Source organism: Hyaena hyaena, unplaced genomic scaffold (assembly GCF_003009895.1).
Source record: "Hyaena hyaena isolate Hyena2069 unplaced genomic scaffold, ASM300989v1 scaffold_1153, whole genome shotgun sequence".
Lineage (NCBI taxonomy): Eukaryota > Metazoa > Chordata > Mammalia > Carnivora > Hyaenidae > Hyaena > Hyaena hyaena.
The window spans coordinates 472,951-500,719 of NW_024081781.1; the positions used below are offsets into that span (position 1 = coordinate 472,951).

The following is a 27,769-nucleotide window of genomic DNA, read 5'->3' on the forward strand; positions in this document are numbered from 1 at the left end:
ATGTTTTTATTTATTTATAGGAGAGAGAGAGAGAGACAGCGTGAGCAGGGGAGGGTCAGAGAGAGAGGGAGTCACAGACCGAAACAGGCTCCAGGCTCTGAGCTGGCAGTCAGCACAGAGCCCGACGCGGGGCTCGAACCCACGAACCGCGAGATCATGACCTGAGCGAAAGTCGGACGCTTAACCGACTAAGCCACCCGGGCGCCCCTCTAATAACTTAAGTTTTAAACCAGAGGTTGGCACCCATCCTAGAGAAAGCCTAAATGACCTCCCTGCTGCCAAGTCTTTTTTCTATTTTGTGGTCTTTCCCAATCCACATGTGCTCCTGACTGGAAAGCAGGGCCCCTAGAGATGAGCACCCTGGAGCTGGGAAGGCGTGAGTCGTGGGAAAGGCCCACGTCGGAAAAGCCAGAATCTTCTCGCTAAAACTGTGTGATCTGGGGTAAGCCAAGGAAGATTCTTCTGAGCTACCAGGTACTCCCACATATAAAGTACTCCCAGGCCTTGTCTCGTCCACGCCGGAGAGAGGTACAAGGAAGCTAAGCATGGTGTAAAGATAGTTCCTTCATCCATTCTTTCACTCGTTCATTCAAAACACTTCTACAGATGGCTCCTGGCTGTGAGACATGCTGTCATGCATGGACAGGGCATTGAGGCTGGGTTCTGGTTTGCCAGAAGCTTCCAGTTGGGCATCAGGGATGCGGCATGTGAAAGAGAATTCAAAGTGGAATGTGTTTAAATGCCATGAGAGACACACAGAAGGCTCTGGAAGCACAGAACAGAGGTGAATCCTGGCTGCGAGGCACTGTCAGGAACGGTGTTTTCCAGGAGGCAGCATTTGAGCCAGGGCTTGAAAGGCTGGTTGTATCTGGACACACAGATGAGTGGGAGCCAAGGGAGCAGGGTCGACCAGGAGACGCCGGAAGCGCAGCGTAGGGCAGGATCCCAGGATATAACCACTCACCAGAAAGCGTGACTGCAGGACTTGATAGCAAGGGACATCTTCATAGCTCTAGACGGTTCCTGAATCCCTGGGTCACCCATTACTTTTGTGTCATATAAAATGAGGACTTAAGTCTTAAGATTCTAATCATGTTCGTTTAATGCAGCCTCAACCAAAGGAATTAATGCAAATGTCCTTTAAACACTGTAAAATACTCCACCAAGTAAGATATGAATACTTTTACTAGTGATTCGGAAGTGTTAGAAAGTAGAGTATAATTCCATCAACAGTATATACCACTCTATCGATACCATGTTCCCCCTACCCTAGCTTGATAAATGATACTGTGAGTGCACTGACGACACCTGGTTCTGACATTGCATATCCACGGCCCTCAGTGATTAGTTTTTAAGAAGACGGAGATACGACAAGAAATTCACATGGACGCCCACCTATGAAGGATGACTATTAAAAAGGGACCAGAAATCCACCACAATGGTGGGTGCTCCTGAGGACTTGTGGCCTACTCAAGGACTGCTGGACCCAAGTTCCACTCCACAACCATGTCATGCTGTCATGAGGAGGCAGAATCAAGCTCTCCTTCCCTGGAATCCGGGCAAGGCTTGCGATTCTCCTGGAGCCAACGGAATGCAGCAGAAATGATGCAGTGTGGCTTCCACAGGAGGCCATAAGCAGCCTGAGCTGCACACACGAGGCGCTGTGAGCTGCTATGTGGGAAGTCTGAGGCTGCCTTGCCAGTAGGAAGCCCAGGCTAACCTGGAGAGGTCAGGTTTTGCTGTCTCAGGGGACAGACCCAGATGATGTCCCAGCTGACATGGATGCTAACTGCCCGATGGTTCCTGCCATGGGCCATTGGGTCATCTCAGCCTGTAAGCCTTCCTGTCTAAGGTCACGCATCATGGGATAGAGATGAGCATCCCCTGTTGGGCCTGTTCTGAATCCCTGACCCACAGAATCTGTGACCACAAGAAAATGGTTGTCGTAAGTCGCAAAGTTTTAGTGTCCTTTGTTACACAGCAGTATTAGGTGGAATCTCGAATCAATCTGTAATGGTTCACTTCTTTTAATAAATATCTGAAGTAAATATGACAAACTGCTAACATTTGTTCATTTTGGGTAGCGGTATATAAATGTTAAGTCGTTCTTTGAAAAATTTTATATTTTTTTATGGAAAAGTTTACATGAAATTACATTTGTATTTCTAACATGACATACAAATTGCCAAAATTTCCAGTAAATTTCTAAGTGTTGATGTTAAAAAATAAACAAATTCCAAAAGCCTCACATGTAAGGCTATCTGCATTTTCTTTTGTTCTCTTAAGGATTCAAAGATAGAAATGAAAACACCTATAAAGTGGCCCATGAGAATTACAAGCACATGTCACTGGAATTGCTCTGCTAATGGTTCCAAGAAGTAGTAAATTCTGATATTCGTTCCCATTACTTACATGAGTGGAAGAGTTTCATAATAGCCTGGAAAATGTTAGCAAGCTACAACAGCATTATTTACCCGTTTTTTTTGAAATGCTAATGGATTTTGGCCTCATCAAAACGGTTACACAAGTAAACACAGGCAGTCAGGGATAATTTGTCAATATACTAAGTCAGGCATTGAGGCTTGGGCTGTTTCCAGACAGAGTGTTGCTGAAAAAATAAAGAATGATGAGAAAATGAAATCACCAACATGAAAATCTCCCAAGAGCCTCTATGTTCCAAGCAGGCACTTGGAAATAACAGCAGTGGTGGAGATAATGGATTACATGACAGTTAATCTAACTACTTCTACTAGATTCAATATTTTCTGTAGACGATCTCCAGATTTTGGATCACGGTTCCTGGGAGTGTGTGGGAACCAGGAGATGGGGGCCCGCCTGGCTATACCCATCTGTTTGGGTGTGGTGGCCTCAGCAGACAGTGGGCTGAGCGGGCAGAGGTGGGACAGAGGTGCCCGGGGCACAGGATGAGCAAAAGACTGAAATATGGACAGGTCACTATGACAGCAGGGTCACAGGTATGAGTCATGCCCCTGCCTCAAGCACAGGTGACACTTTTGGTGATGCACGGGACCAGCGATGAGGCCTGAATGAACAGCAGCCCTGGCTCTCTGGAGGCCCCGGGAAGAGCGGATTCTGTGGACGGTGGGATGGACAGAGCACAGTGGATTAAGAGGACAGTGAAGATGTGGGGCAATGAGAGCGAGAGCCCTTTCAGGATCTGCGCCCCTTTCTGGGGTGGGGGAGGGATATGGGTCCTCAGCTGTAGAGAGATTCAGGCATCGGGGAGGGTGTCCTATAGACGAGATACACGTGAGCACCTTTAAACGTGGATGCGAAAAAATGCCAGTGCAAGCAGGGCACCAGGAGACAGGACGGTGGTGGTGGGGGGAGCGATCACCTCGGAAGCGGGCACGGGGTGGGGGGGCAGCCCTCCCTGGGGAGGGGCGTCGGGAGGGTAGGTTGGGAGCTGACACAGGTAAGTCCCTGCAGGTGGCGGGACACTCAAGAAGCTTCTTGTTCCAACTCTTCGTTGTCTGGCAAGTGGAGAGTGAAGGGACCGGCTAGGAGTGAGGGTCAAGGCTGGGGGTGGGGAGGACAGACGGTGGAAGAGGAGTGTCCAGAGTGAAGGGGTCTGCCTGGCAGCACCGGAGGCCCCAGAACCGGCGAGGACAGTGCTCAGCTGCCCAGGCGGGCGTGGAGCGGGGGGCAGAGCTGTGCGAGATGAGGGCTGCAGAGCTGGACCTGAATCTAGACGGGATGAGAGGGAAGAGGAGAGCCCACAGTGGGCTCGGGGGTGTTCGGGGGCGGGGGGGGAACAGAGACAGCAAGCTGGAAGAACACGAGGTAGAGGGTGCCCCCCCACCTACGACATGCGTGCCACACACCGGCCACTCCACAGACACCCCCTCCAGAACCACATTCCAGGGATGACAGGACTCCTGGTGTGGCTCTGGGGGGTGACTGGCGGGTGGGGCACCAGCGGGCAGAGCACAGGAAGATCTCATTACATCGGGCAGTCTCCTACAGGCACGTGAGATCCGTGCCAGACTGAGGTACCTGAACTTCGTTTCATAGACAAAAGGGGGCCTTGGTTGCTCTGTAAGTAGAACTGTGTTGTGGCCAATATGCTGTGTGTGTAAGACCCATCTGGTGACATTGGGCTGAAAGGGAATATGACTGAGAAAGAAGGCACATCAACGAGTAGTAGCTGCATTTTTAAGAAGGATCAAACCTCACAGGGGGGCGCCTGGGTGGCTTGGTCGGTTAAGCGTCCGACTTTCGCTTAGGTCATGATCTCGCGGTTCGTGGGTTCGAGCCCTGCGTCGAGCTCTGTGCTGACTGCCAGCTCAGAGCCTGGAGCCTGTTTCAGAGTCTGTGACTCCCTCTCTCTCTGACCCTCCCCTGCTCACGCTGTCTGTCTCTCTCTCTCTCCTAGAAATAAATAAAAATATTTTAAAAAAAAACAAAAAACCTCATAGGAACCTTACTTGAAGAGAGTCATGCTTTCCACTCAAGTATAAGGTTAGCCAGTCATCATCCGCATGAAAATTCATGAGCTAAAGCCAACCTCCTTTTACACCGAGTGGTTCTCAAAGTGTAGGACACACAGCATCAGCGACACCTGGGAATGCAAATTCTCAGGCCCATCACTGCCCAACTAACTCAGAAGCTCTGGGGTGGGGCCCAGCGATCTCAATGTTCACACGCCTTCCAGATGGTTCTAGACTTTGAGAGCCACTGCTCCAGAGACAGGCTGGTTTGGGTGAGGCGAACCTCAGAAGGAATCCAACTCGCACTGGCCTGTCCTCACAGCCTCAATCCCATCCTTCGGTAAACAGGAAAATAACAACTACTTCTGTCATGAGGCTAGTTTGATGCTAATATAATATATTCAAAGCACCCAGAACATAACTAGCTATTGTGCTTTTGTGACTGAAATAAAATTCAGTAATCAAAACAACTCCACAGAGTGCACGACCTCGAACACAAAAATAAATGGTTCATGAATTACATAAGAGCATCTCATCACAGAGTTAAAAAAAAAAATCACTAATATAAAACAATAGAAACTGGATAATGCAAGAGGTAATACGGTCTCTAACACATGTAAACAGACTCTAGCTACTAAAGTTAGGTCAGATTCAACCCTTAATTCCCGCCACGCGGAGCAAAATTGCCTTTCTGATTATTCAGAGCAAGCGAGGCAATTATAGGTCCCGCTTTGTTTTCTGACCTTGCGTTGGGTGAAGAAGAGCCCTGTTGTCACCTATGACAGTTTCCAGACTGGGTGCCCTTGAGGCCAGATGGTCCTTCTCCCCAGGCTCTTTTCTCTGAAAGCTCCTTCTTTTCTGGAGGCTTTTATGTAAGCAATTAAGTAATTGTGTTGGATAAGAAATTATCAATAGTGTTCTTTCACTAGCTATAGGAATTTCACAACCTCTCATTAGTGGGCCCTTCTGAGAGAGCTTTTTCCTCTGCTGAAAACCCAGTCTTATTTGTGCACTCTAATTTTTGCAGGCTTCCCTTGTTTCTCGGCAATCCTATCAAGTTGAACAAAACAGTTGTGGTTAATTTGAACGCTCCGTGTGCATTTTATTTATCTGTTTTATTTTATTTTATTTTTGAGAGAGAAAGAGAGAGAGCATAGGTAGGGGAGGGGGAGGGAGGGGGAGAGAGAGAGAGAAAGAGAGAGAGAGAGAGAGAGAGACAGAGGGAATCCCAAGCAGGCTCCACACTCAGTGCAGAGCCCAGCTAGGGGCTTGATCTCACGACCCTGAGATCATGACCTGAGCCGAGATCAAGAGCCGGATGCTCAACTGACTAGCCATGCAGGCGCGCCTCTGCTCATAAATTTTAAGCGTAGCATCAGCACAACGTTAATATGGCCTTACCTATATTTTAGCTCTGACTTTGGCCAAAGAATATCTCTATCAAGAAAAAATGTAAGCAGCAGCAACTAAGAGATCTCTCATTTCAAGGCCTTGGTGTAGGCAGTCCCTGCTTTACAACCACTAATTCTGCATGCGGAGGTTTTAAACATATGATTGAAATCATGCAATACGCACACACTGATAGCCCGGCGCTTTATGTTAACTTAATACTGTATCTGCAACATGTCCACTTTACTATGCTGTAAACACAGTTTTATCATCTCTGTCGTATTCTATCAACCGGGTACACTATGTTTGTTTAACCATATTCCCCCTATTACACAAGCAAGTTGTTCATAACTTTTCTTTTCTATCCATCTCGTGAATCACTTTTTCTGCTTGTAGAGTGCTCGAGGTGACCAACTGTACTGGCTTGCCGAGGACTCTCCCAGATGCAGCACCGAACATTCTACGTCACAGAAAGCCCCCTCAATAGCAGGCAAACTGGGAGAGCTGGTCCCCCTCGGAGAGCCCCCTCTGCGAGCGGTAAAGAACATGGGGGCTGGAACACAGAACACAGTATCATAAGGGGAAAACTCCACAGGACAAGTCGGGGGGATTCAAGACAGCCCCTTGCAAGGAGGTGGGGGGCAAGGGCATCTGACATGAAGCCGGGCAAAACAGGGTGGCAGGGGACCCATCATATGCAGGTGTTGGGGAACAGAAAGGCAAAAATCCAGGAAGGGGTGTCCTACTAAGATTTCAGGACAGAGTCTGTGCAGGAGCCAATGATCTATTGGTCCCAGTATCGGACTGCCTCTGCGCCCCTCCCATCTTCTATTCCTCACTTGCCTCCTGACCTGGCCCTATGGGAGCTCTGACCGCCTAATGCAGGCCCCCTCTCCCTGGCTCTGGACCCCCTGCCCATGCCCTATGCCTATCCCTCCCACGTCAGAGCCACCACGCACCCTCTGCAGGGTAACCTGAAAGCAGGAGCCAGTTAATGCCTAGGGAGGGAAAATTTGACCACGGGCAGGCGAGAGCCAGTGGAGAAATTCTTCCCCTTTCCTCCCTCTCTGCTCTCTGTCCCTCATCCTCCACCTGGTTCTTGGGGGAGCAGGTTGCACAGGGGCCTAAAGGGTGTAATGGTCAGGCCGCCTGCTTCCTTCTCCCCTTCTTCACCCTCCTCGCCCCCACTTCCGTGCCCTGGCTGTGCTAAGGCGTGAAATAGCACCTAGACAAACCCATGTCTCAGGCTCTGCTTTCTGGGGAACTCAGATGAAGACGGCCCTCCCTGAAGAACCAGAAGACAATGAAAGAGGGCAAATCAAAAAGGAAAGTGATGACAGACCAGCGCCTCTTGTTTCTGGAAGACCTGCAGTTACCCAGTCCCAGGGCTTCAAGCACCTAGCACGCCCGAAGATTCTGAACAGCACCTGCTGCCTTTGTCTTCCCAAATAGGAACATGATGTGACCTTGAAAGACAAAGCAACGCCTGAAATTGTATCTCCGAGAGCACAGAAAAGCATAAAAAAAACTGTGGATTCATTAAAAAGCAACACTAGGAATGCACTCCTGGACTTGACTGAATGATTACATTTGATATTAGACCTTCGAGACAGAAGCTGGGAGACATCTTCTATGTGACGTGTCCAGGAAAGACCCATTTGTGCTGCAATGGTCTGCATCTGGGGGCGCAGCATCCCCAGGTGACCCGAATCACCTGTCTCTGTCCTTCAGCAGTACGGTCCCTGATCCCTACGGGTAGACAGCTCTGGGGACATCTCAGGCCAGCTGTCACGGGGATAAAGACACATGTAGTATCCATACACTTGAGACGTAGTCAGTCTCTAATCTAGGCTTAGATTTACTTTACCTGATGTTCTATGGTGTACTGAGATCAAACAAAAAGAAGCTGAATGAGCATTAGGAATGGCAGGTTCCCAACACCTTCCCAAGAAAATTTCTTCTACACACTCACATGCGGACCTGATATTTCAAACTCCAAGTTTTAGAACACTGGCAGTTAAGGTGGTTGTTTTGATTAAAATACAGAATTTTAGATCTGGAAGACCTCCTGGGGAATATCTATCCTGTGTGTTTTCAAACATCATTTTAGAAGAACTCTACCTCCCCTCTTGGAAAACAGAACAATCTTAACACCAAAATAAAACTGGTAAAAGTAACATTACTTTGCCAAAAGTGACGTGTGTTGCAAAGCCAAGGGTTGGAAAACACAGTTTGTAAGAACTCAAGTGAGACTCGGTCGATATTTGTAGGTTACAGGCTGATCCATTTAATAGGCCAAGGGCTGGGTTATTTCTCTGGCATCTTACAAGGCCCCTGAGCGTCTTTGACAGAAAAACCCATTTCTTTCTTTTTGCCCCCTTGTCTCTTTTGAGCCTAAAGGGAAGAAGGCTGGGTTAATTATAATGCGTTCTGGTCACTGGTTATACAAGACCACTGCCTTGTTTTATTTATTGATTCTATTTTACCACTAGTCCTATTTTCACCGCATCCCCACAAAGGCATTATCCTGACGTGTTAAGGTGTATCCTTTTACTTGTCTTATAGAATCTGTATTGTTTTGTGTACACATCTGTTTCATGTTATGTAAGTGGTATTGATCCCATACCTCACTCTGCTTCCTACCTTTTATTCTGCCCTATGCTTTATGGACCATCTATCACACTATCTGAACCTCTAAGCCACAATTTCTATGACTGCACGGGGCAGATGTGCCACATTTGACATTCCCTCTCTCCCAGGTTGCCTCCAGCTCTCTGTCACCTGAGTAATGCTGCAGGGAACACACCTGCCTCCTGATGGATGGGTTTGAGAATTTCCTTTGGGACTTAACACACAGGAGGGGAACTGCTGGATTGCAGTATGTGGACAACTGATTAGCATCAGCAGTTCCAGACTGCCATGGAAAACAGACACCCAACCCACCGACCCTGGGCATCACTGGGCTTTGATGTTTCTAACCAGCCTAATGAGCATGAAGTGCTCTCTTATTTGCATTTTTGTTTCCCTGATTACGAATGAATCGGCATTGCTTCTTATGGGTAATGGCCTTTTGGGTCTACTTCATGAAAGCTGTTTCTATCCTTTGTCAGTTCTCCTCCGAGGCCTGCTACCTTTTTCTTATCAATTCACGGGAAGTCCCTTTTATATTCTGGAGACATTGATTAACCTCTGGCTGGTTCAGACATCAAAAATATCTTTTCCTGGCACCTGAGTGGCTCAGTGGGTTGAGTGTCTGACTCTTGATTTGGGCTCAGGTCATGGTCCCAGGGTCTCTGATCCCTGCAGGTAGACAGCTCTGGGGACATCCGAGGCCAGCTGTCACAGGCGGTACAGACACACGGAGTGTCTGTACACTTGAGACGTATTTAGTCTCTTAGGTGCAAATCTATGCAATGGTGTCGGGCTCCACGCTGGGCATGGGGCCTGCTTGGGATTCTCTCTCTTTCTCCCTCTGCCCCTCTCCCTCGCTCTCTTTCTCTCTCTCAAATTAAAAAAAAAAATCTTTTCCAATGTTCCAGACATGGGACAAGTTACTTAATGTCTCTGTACCTTACTTTCCTTCCCTGCAAAAGAGCAGCTGCCTCACGGGATGCATGAGGATTAAATGAGTTGACTGTTTACTATGCTTTCCAGTAACTTAGTAAGGAAAACAGTTTCCAAGCAGTAATGTGCATTAATAACTATGAGGTTATGGTTACATGTAGCGTATTATAGCACGGCTTTGTGTCCTTATCAGGAATTAAGCTACTTCCATGGATTGAATTTTCCTGTCTATTCAATGTCAGGAGACTGGCTTGCTTAATAAAGAGAGAAGTCTTGCCAAATTCACTCAACCTGAATCCCGACATTCTTGATTACTTCCTCCCCATCACTGCTGTGTGCTCATTTCACAGACCGCAGGGGGGCTGGAGGGTACCTTTTCGGTCTTTTCTGTCTGAGGCCACTTTCTCACGACAGGACAAGCAAACTGTGATATGATTTAGGCATTGAAAACTGCCCAAAAATACGAGGCAGATGTGTCTTGTTGACCCGATCCGAAAGTAGGCATGAGCCACACCAGTGCGTCCCAACACTGCACCTTTAGGGAAACTTCAGGGTCCAGATTTACGGAAGGACTTCAGGTATCTGTGCACGAAAACACGTGATGGAGAGGGCTTCATGTTATAGTGATGCATTAGTTCTTTCCCAAATCCGTCACTCAACGAGCAGCCCCGGCCAGGAGGCAGTGGGCAGAGCCGTGTGCGTGGCTCTGAGTGATCCTGGACAGTGACTCCCCGACCCAGAGGCACGGGGGGGCCTAGGGAAGTGACAGTGGGTGGACAGGTGCCAGGTTGCCATCCCAACTGGCCCGGCAAAGAAGCACATTCTACTCGGGGGGGCCCAGGGCCTCAGCGTGTGCCTTCTGGCTGGCTGCCTTCGGTCACCAGGGGCACTCCGGGGGACAGTCTGCTCTCTGGGGACACGGAACACTCCAGATCCAACAACGTAGGTCACACCGTCATGCCTCCCACAGTGCGTGCTGGTCCTGAACAGCAGCAAATAAAACAGTCACAACTTTGATCGGGAGAGCTCTTTTCTACATGAAATGCAAGTAAAACATCTTTACCTGCAATCAGCGAGGGCCACAGGTATCGGCCAGCCCTGAGATTGCCCCGATTTTCGGGAAGTTCAAGGTCCCAGTCCAGTGGTTCTCTGTTCTGCCTGCGGTCAGAACACAGCGTGGGGCCTGAGCCAGTCTGGGTCCCTCACCCCAGACCAGACCCGGTGCACCCAGGCCTGGGAGGCCACATTTAGCAATGAGAGCAAGAAGGAGGGGGCATCCGCGGGGCCCTCTGAGCCACTAGATGGGGGGACTGTTCATTCCAGGTCACAACTGGAGAAAGGAGCCCTGGGAAAGTTTTGCCAAAGCTTGTAGCTCTGACCTTGTACCCTAGATCTTTCCTCAGTCTTTGTTACTAAGTCCCAGCTATGCCAGGTCCAGATGGTGGACCCCAGCCATGTCCCTTAGTGCTGGAATCTTGGTGGCCTGCCAGACAAAAGCTTTCCTCGGACCCAGGGGTTTGCCACTTCCTCCAATCCCCAGACCCAGGCTGCCTTTCTGTGTCAACTTCCTGAATATCTCTAATCAACAGCGCCAATCATTCGGCGTTTCTGAGGGGCCAACGCTCCGCACTCATCATGTGTCTAAGTCTCTCATTGGCGAGTTTTCCCACTTATGAGAATCTGAGCCTGGAGGGCGCCTGGGGGGCTCAGTTGGTTAAGCATCCAACTTCAGTTCAGGTCATGATCTCATGGTATATGGCTTCTAGTCCTGAGTCAGGCTTTGTGCTGACAGCTCAGAGCCTGGAGCCTGCTACAGATTCTGTGTCTCCCTCTCTCTCTGCCCCTTTCCTGCTTGCACTCTGTCTCTATCAAAAATAAATATTAAAAAAAATTTTTTAAAAAAAGAACCCGAGCCCAGACACATGTCAAACTAAGCAACTTGTCCATCTTCACACAACTAATAAGCCTATGTCCTCAGCCTAAGTCAAATACGACTTAGACATAGGCCCCACTGAATGGGTTCAGATCCGAAATCTGATGGTTTCTTCACAGAATTTTGCAAACATAAATGGCCAATATCTAATTATCTATAGAGCAGTCTTATATGGTTTAGTAACACATTTGACCTGGTTTCATTTAAACCCTGGATGGGGGGCTGCCATAATCCTACAGGGGTAAGGGGTGACCGAGGAAAGGAGGCCCCAGAGAAATCTGTCACATCATTCCCAAGTTGCCGAGATACAGAGACATTGCATTGAGAATTTCGGGGTGGGGGGGAATCCAGGAGTAATTTCCTGTCCACGACAGAAACTCTGAAATTCCTTTCTTTCTTTGACTTTTTAAAAACTTGATGGCGCCTTCATTTTTATGAGCTTCCACCTAATTTTCGCCTCTACCTCGGATATTTAACATGTTTAATTATCCCTGTGGCTTCCATACACATATTTGCTGCGAAACACTCTTTGGACAACAGGGAAAGGGTAACAGGTGTCTGCCGAACGGCCCTTTCAGAAAAGCATCCGTATTAAACGTACACACTGTGAGCGCTGTGCCCTTTCCCTTCCCATGAATGTGCCACAGTCAGTCTTCAGAATGAGAGGCCCTGGCTCCTCTCCCTTCTGTTTACATCTCAGAGGCCTCGGCCAGTGGTGTCCCTTCCCCGGGGCCAGAGACACACACGCTGTCTTTCATCCCGTGCCCTGGGCCGTGCAGCTCTCCCAGCTGGCCGAAGCCCCTGAAGCCAGAGCCACCCTGTGCGGACATGGGACTTAAGCAACAACTGCAACAGGTGTCTGAGACATGAGACGCTATCTAGCAGGGAGGACAGGGGAGCATGGAAGAGAGGAGCTGAACTCCTCGGGGTGGACTTCACCTGCTCCAGGCGGTGGGTGGGGGACCAGGCTGCCCTGGGAAAGCGCTGTCTTCCCTAGGGACGGGGGCAGTCCCCTCAGCCTCCTAGGCTCACGAGGACATGGGCTGTGACTCCAGAAACCCGACGACTCTACCAGTGAAAACTTCCAAAGCCATTGGACTTCATTGAGACCAGTCTCACGGGCCCCAGTGCCTAAGATTCAGGGCTAGGTTTCCTTTCTTTCTTTCTTAAACCTTGTCCCCAGATTATTTTTCTTTTCTGTATGTAGAAAAGAGTAACAAACAGTTTAAGCAAATTGCTGGCATGAAAATCCAGAAATGCGGACATTAACTAAAAGAAAACAGTCACAAGTTAATGTTATTCTACTGCAGAATTTAAAGAAAACTTTCAATTAAATCAATTATCTAGCTTTTAATTTCCTAGAAGAACAGTTTTCTAAATTTGGTTGCTATACAGGAATATAGTCTGTCTCTATCTGAATTGTTTCAGGACTATGTTTTCAACTATGGGAAATATTAATAATACAAAAATCACTTCTGGTCAATCAACATGTAAAACAGATTTCAAAAGAATATATTCTGATCTCATTTTGTCAAAAAGGTAAAATGATGGATTCTATTCTTTTTTTTTTTTTAAATATAGTTTATTGTCAAGTTGGTTTCCATGTAACACCCAGTACTCATCCCAACAAGTGCCCTCCTCCATGCCCATCACCCATTTTCCCCTCCCCCCCACCTCCCAAGGCTAGGTTTTCTATTTCATTTGTTTCGTTTTTTTTCTGGCCAGCAGGGCCCACCTTCACCTCACTTCTCTACAGGCCTTACTTGGATCTTGCATGCCGGACCCCACTGAACTAATGGTGTTTCACAGAAAACCGCCCTTTTCCAAATCGGCCTCCATGTGACGCCAGCAGTAATAAAGTAAACTTCCTTTTGAGGAAAAAGAAACTTGCATCCCATACTCTCAACGTGTTGTAGGTGAAACGCCTACTTCTGCATTATGAAGTCAAGAAAAATGAAACAACTCCACCTGAGGCTACAAATGCTAAAATCGCTGGCGGTAGCCCCCAAAGGAAGAACCCTCTCCCCGTGTGGGCGAGGAGGGCAGGAGCGCTGGTTTGCTGTGACCTGCAGTGGCAAGGAAGCGCACACCTAACGTCCCTGGTGTCATGAGGCCTGTCAAAGTCCGTCTCTGAACTCTGTTCTAAGAAACCAGGAAACACGATCTCCCACACTTATTTTTAGGTTTTATTACAAATAAGCACAACGTGAGTTAACAAACCCCATAAAAGAAATCTTACGTGCCCCCTAAACGCATGCAACCTTGTTGGGATTACTTTAAAATACGTAAATGTTTTAGCATAGAAGCTCAGCGTTCAGTGTCACAGTTGAACGTTGATGATCAGGTCATCGAGGCCAATGGGTGCGAGTGCGGACAGGCTTGTGAAGCTCTGGTTCGCTTTTCCACGTGACTGTCTCAGCTCCCTGCCCCGGCGGTCGCTGTTCAAATGGAAAGCCAGAGACCCGCCTGTCACTTGGTGGCCTCCCCTGCTCCTGCCCAACAGCAATCCTTCCGGGATTGGATTGGGATTGCCTCCCAAGACAGGATTTCACAGCCTCATAATCACCTCTGTTTCTGAAGTCTAGGCTTGCACCCACCCTGCCTCCCCCAGGAGTTTTCGTTGTGTGGGTGGCCCATGGCACGCCCCCTTCCGATTCTCCACAAGGCCTCAGGGGCTAGTGTCAATGCTAATGAAGTCAGGATGCACACCTTCTCCAGAGCGCAGGGACACCCACCCGCAATATTCCCCTCTGCTCCTGTGGACACCACTCGCAGCACAGCATGCCCACCACAAAGGAAGGTGCCCTGGGGAGAAGCCCATCCTGATTTCCAGAAACTAACACCTCTAGGCTTTAAGTTAGCTTCACTCTAAGACACGCTCCCACCCTTGTGTGAATGTGACGACCCTGAGCTCAGGGTCAGGAATTGAGTAGATCAGGAGCCCGATAACGAATGTGGTTGTGGAATGATAGACATGGAAGAACCTTGGAAATCCCCTGGAAATTCATAAGCAGAGGTCCACAGATGTTGTCCTCGGTCCCCAATCGCTCACAGACACCTGCAGTGGGGTTCTGTGTCTGGAATCAGGCACTCCTTCCACCATGCCGTCTGCTTCACTGACTCATCACAGACCACCGTCCACGCTTTTAGGAACCATTCAATAACCATCACCATGCTCATTCCCAGACTTTCTTTTTTAACTTCCTTGAACACAGTTTTTGAGGTGACATTACTGAATCAATCTTACACTTCGAAGGATGTGCTGCACAGGGCCCACACTGTCCGCAGAATTTAAATTGAAATTTAAAGAATTCGTTAAAATCACATTAATTATTTAGGCCCTACACCGCATCCCTCACTCCTTTTCTCTATTACTACTCAAAAGCCAGGCCCAAAGTTGCCTTGCTTTATTGCAAGCATGGAATGGTCAGGAGCGCCTGGGTGGCTCCGCTGCTTAAGCGTCTGACTTCGGCTCAGGTCATGACCTCACGGTTTGTGAATTCGAGCCCCACATCAGGGTCTGTGCTGACAGCTCAGAGCCTGGAGCCTGCTTCAGATTCTGTGTCTTCCTCTCTCTGCCCCTCTCCTGCTCGTGCTGTCTTTCTCTTTCAAAAATAAATAAACATGGGGCGCCTGCGTGGCTTAGTCGGTTGGGCGTCCGACTTTCGCGTAGGTCATGATCTCGCGGTTCGTGGGTTCGAGCCCCGCGTCAGGCTCTGTGCTGACTGGCAGCTTAGAGCCTGGAGCCTGTTTCAGTCTGTAACTCCCTCTCTCTCTGACCATCTCCTGCTCACGCTGTCTCTCTCTCTCTTCTAGAAATAAATAAAACATTAAAAAATAAATAAATAAACATTTAAAAAATAAATAAGCATGGAATGGTTAGAACCCAGCAATCCATGAAAAGCCATGTTACTGATCTCTCACCCAGACACAATGGCATTAACCCTCATTTATCATTCTAAAAAGCTCTACCAGGAACCTTAGAGAAATTTTCTTCATAGAATAGAAATAAACTTCCTTTCTTGGCTGTGGTTCAGGAAAGGAAAAAAATGAGGAAGAGTGTTAGAAAGGTTTTCTTTTGTTCTGGAAGACAGGCAGTGTCTGCCCCCTCCCCAGCTCTGGGGGGCTCAGCCCCGTGTCTCTGAACCGTGAGAGCCAGGCCCCCGTAAGCCCCTCGCGGAGCCAGGCCCTGTGCCCGTGTGCAGCTGCTTCTGGAGTGCGGCTAGGTCGAAGACATGGATGTGCCAAAAAGCGCCAGGGCAGCTGAACAAATCGCTTTTTCTGCACAGTGGACGTCAGCACATAACAATCACGGCCCCAAAGAGCCAGCAGTTCTGTTCCCTGGTTCCTTTCATGTTCCAGGTCACATCCCCCAAGTTAGGATTCTGAGGACGACAGCACCCCTGTGCAGACAGGGGACAGGGGTGTGGTCTGTGACCCCTCTGCTCCGGGGTGGCCATCCAAGGACTTGTCAGACCTCATAAGTGTGAGGAGAGGCCCTGCACGATGCTAACAATAAGTGCCCAGGAATAAGACTAGTGACATCTGTGCAAGATCTTCACTGAAAACAAGACGCCGAGAGAAACCGAATAACGTCTAAGAAAGTGCAACGACGTACCCATTCTAATTATACCAAATGTGTCATGTTCAATATATTGGAACTGTTAAAACATAAAATTAACATAAAAGAGAAAGAACAAGGGGCAGCCTGGTTCGGGAGAAGAGCCTATGTTAATCCATGAAGGTCAATTTCAGGGTTGGCTTAACCAAAATTATAACAGGGGTCAAATCTGTCACCCAACCCTTTTCTCACTGACTCACTGATTTAGCCACAAAAATTGCCACAATGAGATACCACCTCACACCTGTCAGAATGGCTAAAATGAACTCAAACAACAAGAGATATTGTCGAGGATGTGGAGAAAGGGGAATCCACTTGCACTGCTGGTGGGAATGCAAACTGGTACAGATACTCTGGAAAACAGTATGGAGGTTCCTCAAAAACTTAAAAATAGAACTATCCTATGACCCAGCAATTGCACTACTAAGTATTTATCCAAAGGATATGAAAGTGCTGATTCGAAGGGGCACATGCACTCCAATGTTTATAGCAGCACTACTAACAATAGCCAAAGTATGGAAAGAGTCCAAATGTCCACAGACTGATGAATGGATAAAGAAGATGTGGGATAGATACATAGATAGATAGATAGATAGATAGGTAGGTAGGTAGGTAGGTAGATAGATAGATAGATAGATAGATAGATAGATAGATACACACACATACGATGGAACACTACTCGGTGATCAAAGAGAATGAAAACTTGCCATTTGCAACAACGTAGATGGAACTCGAGGATATTACGCTAAGCGAAATAAGTCAGGCAGAGAAAGACAAATATAAGATTTCACTCACATGTGGAATTTAAGAAACAAAACAGATGAACATAAGCAAAGGGAAGGAAAAAATAAGATAATAACAGAGAGGGAGGCAAACCATAAGAGACTCTTAGATACAGAGAACAAATTGAGGGTGGCTGGAGGGGAGGTGGGGGGGATGGGCTAAGTGGGGGATGGGCATTAAGGAGGGCACTGGTAATGAACACTGGGTGTCGTATGCAAGTGATGAATCACTGGGTTCTACTCCTCAAACCAAGACTACACTGTATGTTAACTAACTTGAATTTAAATAAATAAATTTTTAAAAAAATACGCACCATGTAATGTCATCACAAATATTTACTGGACACATTCTCTGCCCTCAAGAAATCTGTAGTCTGACAAAGGAGGCAATGATGAGCAGATGAGCACAATCAGCACAGGGGGAGGGTGTTGAGGCTGAGGAAGGAATCCAGATACCCCCAGGGTAGTGGCAGGTGTGTATGGGGGGGGGGGGGGGGAGGGCAGGTGGAAATTATGGAAGGTACTTCTGGAATAGGTAACTTCTAGCTGTATAAAAAATGGAACAGCCTTATGGAAAAAGAGGAAAGGTATCTTGAGAAAAGGAAACAGCATGTTCCAGACCGTGGGGAGGGCAGCTGGGTGTGCCACAGAGGGGCTGGAGCACTGGGTGCTAGAGAGGCCAGGGGCCTGTAGGGCTCTAGATGCCCATGGGCAGGGACAGGGTGGCCTTGTGCACATACCAAGGGGGGGGAACTGTCTTGAAGGTACAGCTTCCTTATCATTTAATCAGGGACATGCAACCTACAGGAAATATGTTCAAATAATGTATTAGTCAGGGTAGGCTCACATTAAGAGATGCAACAAACATCCCCCCAAATATCAGTGGTTTAATACAAGAAAATTTATTTCTCATTAAGTTTGCACTCTCATGCAGATAAGCTGGAGGGGAGGAGGATGGGGACTCCTCTCCCCGCAGGCTTTCAGGAATGGATCTCCTTCCATCTAAGGACGCCGCCATGTTTTAGGGCCTCAGTATTTTCCGCTGGCAGGTGAGGGAAGGAAGGAAGAGACGGGGATTACTGGAAGCAAAGTTCTTCAGGCTCCAGGCCTGGCAGTGTCATGTACCACGTCTCCCATCTTCACTGACCAGGACTCTGTCCCGTGACCCACTAGCTGCAAAGGAAGCTGGGAAATACAATCTAGCTGTATGTCCAGGAGGAAAAGTAAAGGGTATTCTCTGCCCTGAGGGCATAGTGCCCAAGAGATTTTTTTTCTTAATATTTAAGGCCAAGTTTATTAGTGATGTATTATGCTAGACCAGGGTTCAGCACCCTACAGCTCCAGGGTCAAATCACACCACTTATTCTCTCTCTCCCTCCTCCTCCTACGGTAGGTAACCACACCTACCCATCACTATGGGAGGTGTTATTACACCCATCCTAGAGCTGAGGACACCAAGGCTGAGGCAAATTCTGTGACTTGCCCTCGACATTGAAATACAGAGGAGCTGGCATTTAGGCCCAGATCTACCGAATCCCAAAGATACATCAAAAAGCGTGGATATCAATTTCTATTGGATATCCCATTCGGTGGTACCCCTGCCTCTCCCCAGAGCTCCATTCAGGTTTGCTGAAATTCGCAGGGAGTGTGGTCCAGCTGTGGGCACCCCACCCCAGTCAGTTACGGGGTTTTACTATCAGTTGCCCATCTCTGGAGAGCCCCAAGCTTCTGCAGATCAACAGCGGCAATTCAACAGATAAAATCTGGGGCCCTGCCTCCAGGTAAAGGGGTGATGCTTCTGTCCCAAGGTCTGCAGCATCTGGGGGGACCAGCACTTGCTTCAGCCACACATAAGGCTGTCCCACTCATGATGGTCTCGGCATGCTCCTCATGAAGAAACACCAGCGTGTCTCCACAGACCACCTCCATGGGAAAAATGAAGATTCCCAAACCCCACCTCAGTCTTTTGATTCCAAATCTCTGAATAGAAAGGCAGTGTTCTGGAAGGTAGGTCTGAAAGAGCATCTAACCATACATGTAGGTATGGAAATGGAAAATATGAGACAATATTAAGATTCATGAAGGACAGCAAGAGAAGGTCCAACTTATGTCTAATTAGAATCCCAGAGGGAAAGAGCAGAGCCTGAAAAAGGCAACACTGAAGAGATAATGGCTGAGAATTACCCAGAACATATTAAAAAGAACCAAAATTCACAGTTAAAGGAAATACAACAACTGGTTCATTTAATGAATATTTACTGAGTGTCTATTACATGCCAGATGCCAGGCAATGTACACCAATCTGGATAAATAAAAGAAATATCCACTTAGATACAACCTGAGCGAAAAGGATAGTTAGATGGACAGCAGATTTCTCCAAAGCAAAATGAAAGCTGTAACACAGAAGTATCATCTTCAAAGGGCTGAGGAAAAATAATTGGCAACACAGAACTATTTTCCTAGCAAAACCATCTTTCAAGAATAATGATAAATAATAGCTGGCTTGGTCAGTGGAGTGTGTGACTCTTGATCTCAGGGATGTGGGATCGAGCCCCATGTTGCATGCAGAGACTACTTAAAAATAAAATCTTCTTGGGGCACCTGGGTGGCTTAGTCGGTTAAGCGTCCGACTTTCGCTTAGGTCACGATCTCACGGTTCATGGGTTCCGGCCCCACGTCAGGCTCTGTGCTGACTGCCAGCTCAGAGCCTGGAGCCTGTTTCAGTCTGTGACTCCCTCTCTCTCTCTGACCCTCCCCTGCTCACGCTGTCTCTCTCTCTCTCCTAGAAATTAAAAAAAAAAAAAAATTAAAAAAAAAAATCTTCTTGCGCTGCCTGGGTGGCTCAGTCAGTTGAGTGTCTGACTTCGACTCAGGTCTTATCTCACTGTTCATGGGTTTGAGCCCTGCATTGGGCTCTGTGCTGACAGCTCAAAGCCTGGAATCTGCTTCAGATTCTGTGTCTCCCTCTCTCTCTTCTCCCCCCCTGCTTATACTCTGTGTATGTGTGTGTCTCTCTCTCAAAAATAAACATTAAAAAATAAAATAAAATATTCTTAAGAAAAGGAATAATAATGAAACAAAGACATTTCCACATAAACAAAAATGGAGAACATTTACTACCTAGAGATACACGCTAAAGAAAAATTTTAAAGATGTAAGTCAAAAGGAAGGGGGGAAATGCTGTATGAAATGATAAGCAGGTAAAGTGTCAATCTAAACCCAAACATACATGATTTACACAAGGACCATAAATTAACAATAAAAGGAAAGACCTAGAATATTGGCCTGAATGCCTAATATTATAGGAAGTGAATGACTGAGCGAAAGTCTTTAAGAGTCCTGAATTGCTGGGCACATGGGTAGCTCAGTTGGTTGAGGGTTCGACTCTTGATTTCGGCTCAGGTCATGATCCCAGGGTTGTGGAATCGGGCTCTGTGCTGATAACAGATTCTCTCTCTCTCTTCCTCTGTCCCTCCCCCACTTGCTCTCTCTCTCAAAAATATAAATAAATAAATAAATAAATAAACAAACAAACAAACAAACTGTTGAGTAGAAGTTTGCAGTATTACATTTAGGCTCTGTGAAATAAACATAGTAAAATGTCCAGGATAACCGCTGGAAAAATTGAAATTAAAAAATCTAATTCCCAAACAAATAAAGGAAGGAAGAAAATAGAATCAGAAAAACAAATTGAACAATCATTTTTTAAAGGAAGGAAAAGGAGGAAAAAAGCATAGGAAGAACAAGACAAAGAAAATAAAAAGTATAACAAGCTCAAATATAGCAATTAATACAGTAAACATAAAGAGACTAAGCATAGCAGTTAAAAACTAAATCAAGTTATATGCATTTTATAAGCGATACATCTAAATTATCAGAACATGGGAAGCTTGAAAGTCATAGATAACCCAAAAATATAGCAGACAAACATTAACTAAAAGAAAACTGGAGTAGCTACATTAGTATCGGACAAAATAGACATTAAGACAATATACAACATGGATTCTAAACAGAGTCCCTACACCACAATAAAAGGTTCAATTCAATATGTAGATCAAAAGCAAATGCTAAATTTGTAGACACAGACATCCAATAAAACTTCCCCACGTACGTAACTTTTTAAGTCTGCTGGAAATATAGGGAGGAACTGACAAACCCACAAACATAATGGCAAATTTCAATACCTGTTAATTAATCTTGACAGACCAAGCAAATGGAAAGTTAATTAAAATCTAGAATATTTTAACAGCATAACTGACGAGCTTCAAATATGGGGTATCTATAAACCCTGTGCCCAATAGCTAAAGACTATACATCGTTGTTGTTTTATTTTTTTAATGTTCATTTATTTTTGAGAGAGACAGAGCACAAGAAGGGGAGGGACAGACAGAGAGGGAGACACAGAATTGGAAGCAGGCTCCAGGCTCCGTGCTGTCAGCACAGAGCCTGACATGGGGCTCGAACCCACAAACTGCAAGATCATGACCTGAGCTAAAATCTGATGCTCAACCTACTGAGCCATCCATGTCCCCAAGGCTGTACATTCTTGTAGAGCATGTAGGGAACATTTATGAAACCTGACCTCTCGAGGGCAGAAAGCAGTTTCAATAACGTCTAAAAAGGCCATGTCACACAGACCATACCAAAGTTGAACAATTAAACAACAATTAAAAGTCAACAATTAAGAGATAAAAGCATCAGCACATATTTGAAATTTGAAAGCACGCCTCTAAATAAATCATGGGCCAAAGACAAAATAATAATGGAACTTACAAATACGGAGAACGGAATAATAATTAAAATCAGCCTTTCAAAACTTGTCAGATAGAGTCAAAAAAGTACATAGAAGGAAATCTATAGCTTTACATATTTATACTAGAAAAGAAGAAAGGTTGAAAATAACTGAGCTATGGATCGAACTTAAATCGGAAGAAGCATACCAAAAGTAAATCCCGGAAACAAGGACAAATAATAAAGAGGAGAAATTAATGAAATAAAAATGAATAGCAACATATTTGGGTCTTTGAAGTAATAATAAAACAGATGTCCCCCTGGTGAGGTTGATACAGCAAAAAACAACGGAGGTCCAAATAATATTTGAAATAAAAACACCACAAAAGCAAGACCTTTCTCGAGTACCCAGAGCAAATCAGAGACTAAGCCCAGACTAAATGTGCGCCTGGATAGATTTTCTCTGGTATCCACAGCAGCGCAATTCCATGCTCGACCATGAGTGAGGCCAGAATGTGGGGGTCACCGAGGTCTGTGGGTTGACCTTATGTCGTGGGATAGCCGTACGAGATGCAAAGCAGAGACATGTGAAGCCCCAGAGATCAAAGCAGCCATCACTCTCTCCAGCTACTTCCCCCAAATGGACTTTCCCTTTTTTGTGGGGAAAAAATGATCTGGAAAGGAAAAACAAGCAGGATTCGGACTATTTTTAAAAGGTGCTCTGAAGCCCAGTTCCTAGTAAGACCCTAGAGGGAACCTCTTTTTCCTTCTTTCTTTTTTTTCCCCATTTATGGCATGGAGCAAGCATTTAATAGTCCTAACATCTATTTCAAAGCCGCAGTCCGTAGGCAATGAATTGAAATATTTGGGTGAGGGTGGCGGAGACTCGGACTTTTCTGCATTATATCACGCTTAATTCTGGCCAGTGTCTGAGAAGCAGACAAGGCCAAGATTCAGTCTTAGAAAGTCCGCACCGAGAAAGCTACGTCGGTGGGAAATCTACTGCCTCGCCTTGAGCAAGAGAAGCAAGTGAGGGAGCTGGATTTAAATGGCCCTGCACTTGGCCTTGGCTTCTGACTTCACTCCCTGGAGCCATTCCACTTTGAAAGATGGAAAGACGGTGGGTGAGGTTCCAATGTCCATTCTGCAATGTCCCCATCAAGAGGAGAGAGCCGTTCCCGTCCCCTGGTCTGCTGTATGACTGACTGGTGTTCCTGCCGCCATGCAATGAAATACAATGGCAGGCTGGCCGGAGGAATGAAGTCAACACAAAGGTGCTCCCGGGATTTCCTGCAGCTTCTAAAGTGTGAGTGGTTGGTGAGGATGAGGAGAAAGGGGAACCCTTTCCAAGCACCAAGTCCGAGTTGCATGGACTTGTCCCGAAGACTTTGAATACTGCATGGAGGATATGAGCACGATACACACTCACGACCCTTGGATCTGAACCCAACTGGGCTACTTAAAAGGTCTGAGACTCTGGCAGGTGCTTCCACAACTCCCACCTTGGGGACCACGTCTACAAGGCCAGGACAACGATATCTCCTCACCATGGGGCAAAGATGAAGTAGAATAGCCATATGGAGACATTCTGGAGTCTGCTCTGCCCTTCTACCTTCCAAACTCTCACCATTCACCCTCTCTCCATGATTACGTTAGACTTTAAACCTATAGAAACACATTGGGTACATCATGTTAACCAAAGATAGAAGTTAAGTTCCTTGAATCCTAACAGAATATGGAAACACAAAAACTAAATGGATCCTATTCAAAACCAAAGGCAGCAAAATACTAGCCAGGCAGAACTCTGAGGGAGAATGAGTCGCTCTGAACGGCGGACCTTCCTGAATGGATGTGAGCGGGGGAAGGGGGTCCCTCTTAAGAATCAATACATTAAATTCCCTGGCCTCAGGATGTAAAGTTCTAAATATATCCGTCAGATCCATCTGGTCGAATGTGTCTTTCAAGTCCATTATTTCTTTAGTGATTTTCTGTCTGGTTGACCTATCCATTGCTGTAAGCAGAGTATTAAAGTCCCCTGCTATTAGCACATTCTTATCTATAAGCTTGCTTATGTTCGTGATTGTTTTAGATATCTAGGTGCTCCCATATTCGGTGCGTAGACATTTATGATTGTTAGTTCTTCCTGATGGATGGACCCTGTAATTATTATGTAGTGCCCTTCTTCATCTGTTATTGTCTTTAATTTAAAGTCTAGCGAAATAAGTCAGGCAGAGAAGGACAAATATCATATGTTTGCACGTATAGGAGGATTAGGAGGAACTTGATGGAGGAACAAGGGGGAGAAGAAGGGGGGAAATGGTGGGGGAAAGGGAGAGAGGCAAACCATGAGAGACTCTTGAATGCTGACAAAAACTGAGGACTGATGGATGTGGGGGGGAGGAGGGATGGGCATGGAGGAGGGCACTTGTGGGGATGAGCACTGAGTGTTATGTGGAAACTAATTTGACAATAAACTATTTGTAATAAAAAAAAAGAATCAATACATTAAAAACAAACCAGAAGAAGCAAACGGTTTGGGATTTTTAAAATATATCTCTCCAACATGCTTCAAAGACTTGTTGGTGGCCTTAAGGAGTGCATGCTGACTATCATTCTACTTTTCCTTGGAAATGTTTATCATTGTTCCGAGCACAGTAAGCAGCCACGCAGCAATGCCACTGACGGGTGGCATCTGTAGGACTTCATCTGACCTCTCATTTTACACTGAGAAAGCTAAGTCCAGGGAGGTTAAGTGATTCACTGGAGCCACACAGCTAGCTGCAGACAGTGCCACGCCGTGTCTCCTGACCTTCCACCTTCCACGCTGCCTTCTGGGAGCCACTGACCTTCATGAGACCCCCTATCCCTCCTTGAAATAAGCCCAGATGGCTTGGAACAACTCCAGAACCCCAAAATGTTTCTAAAGTATTTGGGCACCAACTCACAAATTTTTACATCTCCCTTCTCCCATGTCTAGGGGTCATGTTTGCTCATAGAAAATCTGCCTGAGTGTGTGCATTTAGCTTCAGAGGCTCCTTTTATTCTTCATTTGAGGCTTAAATGTCTTCATAAATCAGGTGTCCTCGCTCCAAATGGTGTCTTCCGATCTGCCTGGGAAGCAAGCAGTGAGCAGCCACGCTAAAGGGCATAGAACCAGCCTCCTAACAGCTGCAGCTAGAAGGAAGGAAGGACTAGGGATCGTGCCCCGTCCTACCCAAGTCCACAGCCTGTCCGTTTCAACTATGAGACCCCTAACAAGACCACTGTAGTTTATAAAGCAGACATCAGCATCACCCATAGAACAGGTAGAAATCAAAGTCCCCCGAACACATATGTGCTCACACACATGCTCACACGCGCGCACACACCTGCCTGGCTGGGCTGCCATGAGCGCTACCTCTGGGGCACATAACACAAGACCACACACACGTGGCACTATACAGAATATGCATGGACTCAGTCGCTTACGTGTGGGACTCTCGATTTCAGCTCAGGTCACGAACTCACAGTTCCTGAGTTCCAGCCCCCACCTCAGGCTCCCAGTGCAGAGCCTGCTTGGGATTCTGTCTCCTTCCCTCTTTCTCTGCCTGTCTCCCGCTCACTTGTTCTCTCTCTCTCTCTCTCTCTCTCTCTCTAAATAAAGAAATAAACTTTTGGGGCACCTGGGCGGCTCAGTCAGGTAAGCATCTGACTTGGGCTCAGGTCATGACCTCACAGTTTGTGAGTTTCAGCCCCACATCGGGCTCTGTGCTGACAGCTCAGAGCCTGCAGCCTGCTTCGGGTTCTGTGCCTCCCTCTCTCTGCCCCTCGCCTGCTCGCATTCTGTCTGTCTCTGTGTCTCAAAATTAAATAAATGTTAAACAAAAGTTTTTTAAAGAAATAAACTTTAAAAAAAGAATATGCACAAACTCAAAGATCTAAAATCCCAACACCAGAGAGGTGAGATCACCGGACCGAAGAATACCATTAACAGTGACAGAAGAGGCGTTTCTACCACTAAGCCTAGTGTTTTCCCCATTATTCGTGTGGGTGCTTAAAAAATGTTTATGACAGTAAATAAAGACAAAAGATTTTCTTTCCTAATTCGCCTGAGCACATCCAATCGATTTTTTAGACATTAAATGCATCGAACTTGCAGACGAAGTTCAATGCAACTGTTCTTTCCTTCCACCCGGCCCCCACGGAGGCAGAGCCCCACAGAGGCACAGGGATGAAGAAGAAAGCTGGCAAAAGTGCCCTCCCAGCCCGGCGGCGGAAAGGCCGTGCAGCCAGGCTTGCGGGGCCACCGACCCCCCAACGGCCTGCCTGCCCAAACACACCCAGGGAACTGTGGGGGCTGCCCCCGCCTGGCCCAAGCAGCCTTCCCCGGGAAGGTTGGGTCGGCTTTGTAAGGTCTGCTGAGATCCTGTAATTCATTAGTGGGGGCGGCGGGGCGGGGGTAGAATTAAAACTCTTCCTTCAAACCTCAGCTTTCCCAACTTCTCTCCGATGTTGCTCTTTGCCCCAAAAGCGGTTTTACCAAAACCGCGTCCCGGAAAAGCCTTGACCTTTGTGCCCCCGCGTTTCAGAGAATCATTTGGGCCACGCGGGGCCGTTTCGCCCGTCCTTTACCCCCGGGCGACCCCAGGGCACCCGGGCGAGTCGCTCGCCCCGCGGGGCTGCGCTTCTCCACCGCGAGCCGACCCAACGTTTCCATCCGCGGCGCAAACCCATCTGGGCGACCGCGTGCAGCGCCCCGGACGCTCGGGTCCCGAGGCGGTGCGTGCGAAGCATCTCCGAACCCCGCACGCGTCCCGGCTTTCGTTCCCTCCCGAAACCGACCCCCGACCCCCACCCCCCCACCCCCCCAGTCCACTCGCCAGCACAGGGAAACACGCGAAAGGCATTTCCCGGGCGCTCGGGGCGCGGCGCTTCCGAGCGCGGGACGAACCCGGTCGGGTCCCCAAAGGCAACCAACAGGTGCCTGCGCCCCGCGCGCTGCCCCGCGGCGTCGGGTCCCCCCCCCCAGCACCCCCCGAGCGAGCCCCGGGGCCCGTACCTCGCTGACGATGGTGGAGTGGGCCTGGACGTACCGCCAGCCGCCCCGGCAGGGCACGAGCGGCGCCGAGCGGTTGGGGAAGGCGGCGAGCGGGTCGGCGCAGCTGAGCGCGCCCGCCGCCGCGCTGCCGTTGGCCGCCTCCAGGAGGTAGCGCCGGCAGCCCGCGTCGCCGCGGCGCGCGGGGGGCGCCGTGCGGTTCCACTCCTCCTCGGCGCTCCAGCCGCAGCGCTCGGCCAGCGCGGCGGCGCTCGGCCCGCGGCACCAGTAGCGCTCGGGCCGGCTGCCCAGGAACACCACGCCGACGAAGAGGAAGGCGAAGGTGACGCCCGTCAGGCACAGCAGCAGGAAGACGCGCCGCTGGAAGCGCCCGAACTCGCCGGCCCTCTGCAGCGCCTCGTCGAACGAGGGCATGGTGCGCGCGGCCGGCCCGACCCCGCGAGCGCGTCCTGCCGCCGGCCGCCCGGCCTCCGAGTGAGCGCGCGCCCCGCCGCCGCCGCAGCCTCACCCCGCCCCGCGCTGCCCGCCGCGCCCCCGCCCCCGCCCCCGCCCCCGCCTGCTGCCGCCGGCCCGGGCCGCGCTCCCCGGGGACCTGGACCCGGCCTCGGGCCTGGCGCCGAGCTCGCTTCGGTCCCTGCGGGCCCCCGGCCCCGGGTCGCGCTCCAGACGGAAGTCCCAGGGTCAGCGTCCACTCTCGGGGCTCCTCGGAGGTCCCCGAGGGCAGCGTCGGGGGGGTGTGGGGGGGGGCCCACGAACGACGCGCGCCCGGGGCCCCGGGGGGGGGGTGGGGGGGGGCCCACGAACGACGCGCGCCCGGGGCCCCGCGCCTGGGCCCTCCAGCCGCTGGCGCTCAGAGGCCCCTGCGCGCGACCCGCTGCCGAGCCGGATCCAGGCGACATTCGAGTTTGGCAACGTGTCAGAGACGGTCCACCTCTTTCACAGAGGCGGCCGGGCAGTCTATGCAGTTTAAGGGTCTTGTTCAGATTCCTGAAGTTCAAAGTGGGAAAGGCCCTCAGGCCGCACGTAGGTCTCCCTAAACCAGGGCCTTCCGACCTGCTCTCTCGCCCTGAAAGCGCCCGGGAGAGTGTTGGTTGCTTTGAACGTCGGTTTTACCTTCTCCATCCGCGCGCGCCCGGAGGTCCGCAGAGCCGTGCGCACGGTGGCCCCGGGGGCCTGGGGCCTGCGCTGCTGTGCCCCGTGCTGCTCGGGCCTCACTGCAGCTTGCCAGCCCCTCGCAGGCTGCAGCCTCGGGCGGTGCCGACC

At 48.6% G+C, this 27,769-nt stretch overlaps 1 protein-coding gene across 1 annotated transcript in view; it reads right to left on the bottom strand.

Moving 5' to 3' along the window:
* The window catches only part of SLC22A3 (solute carrier family 22 member 3), a 97,683-nt gene extending 70,700 nt beyond the window's left edge, over nt 1-26,983 (bottom strand). The window contains exon 1 of the mRNA XM_039222507.1: nt 26,510-26,983. Within this exon, the coding sequence (XP_039078438.1) occupies nt 26,510-26,920 (411 nt within the window). The 5' untranslated portion in view covers nt 26,921-26,983. The remainder of the gene's footprint in view (nt 1-26,509) is intronic.
* Nucleotides 26,984-27,769: the final 786 nt, after the last annotated feature.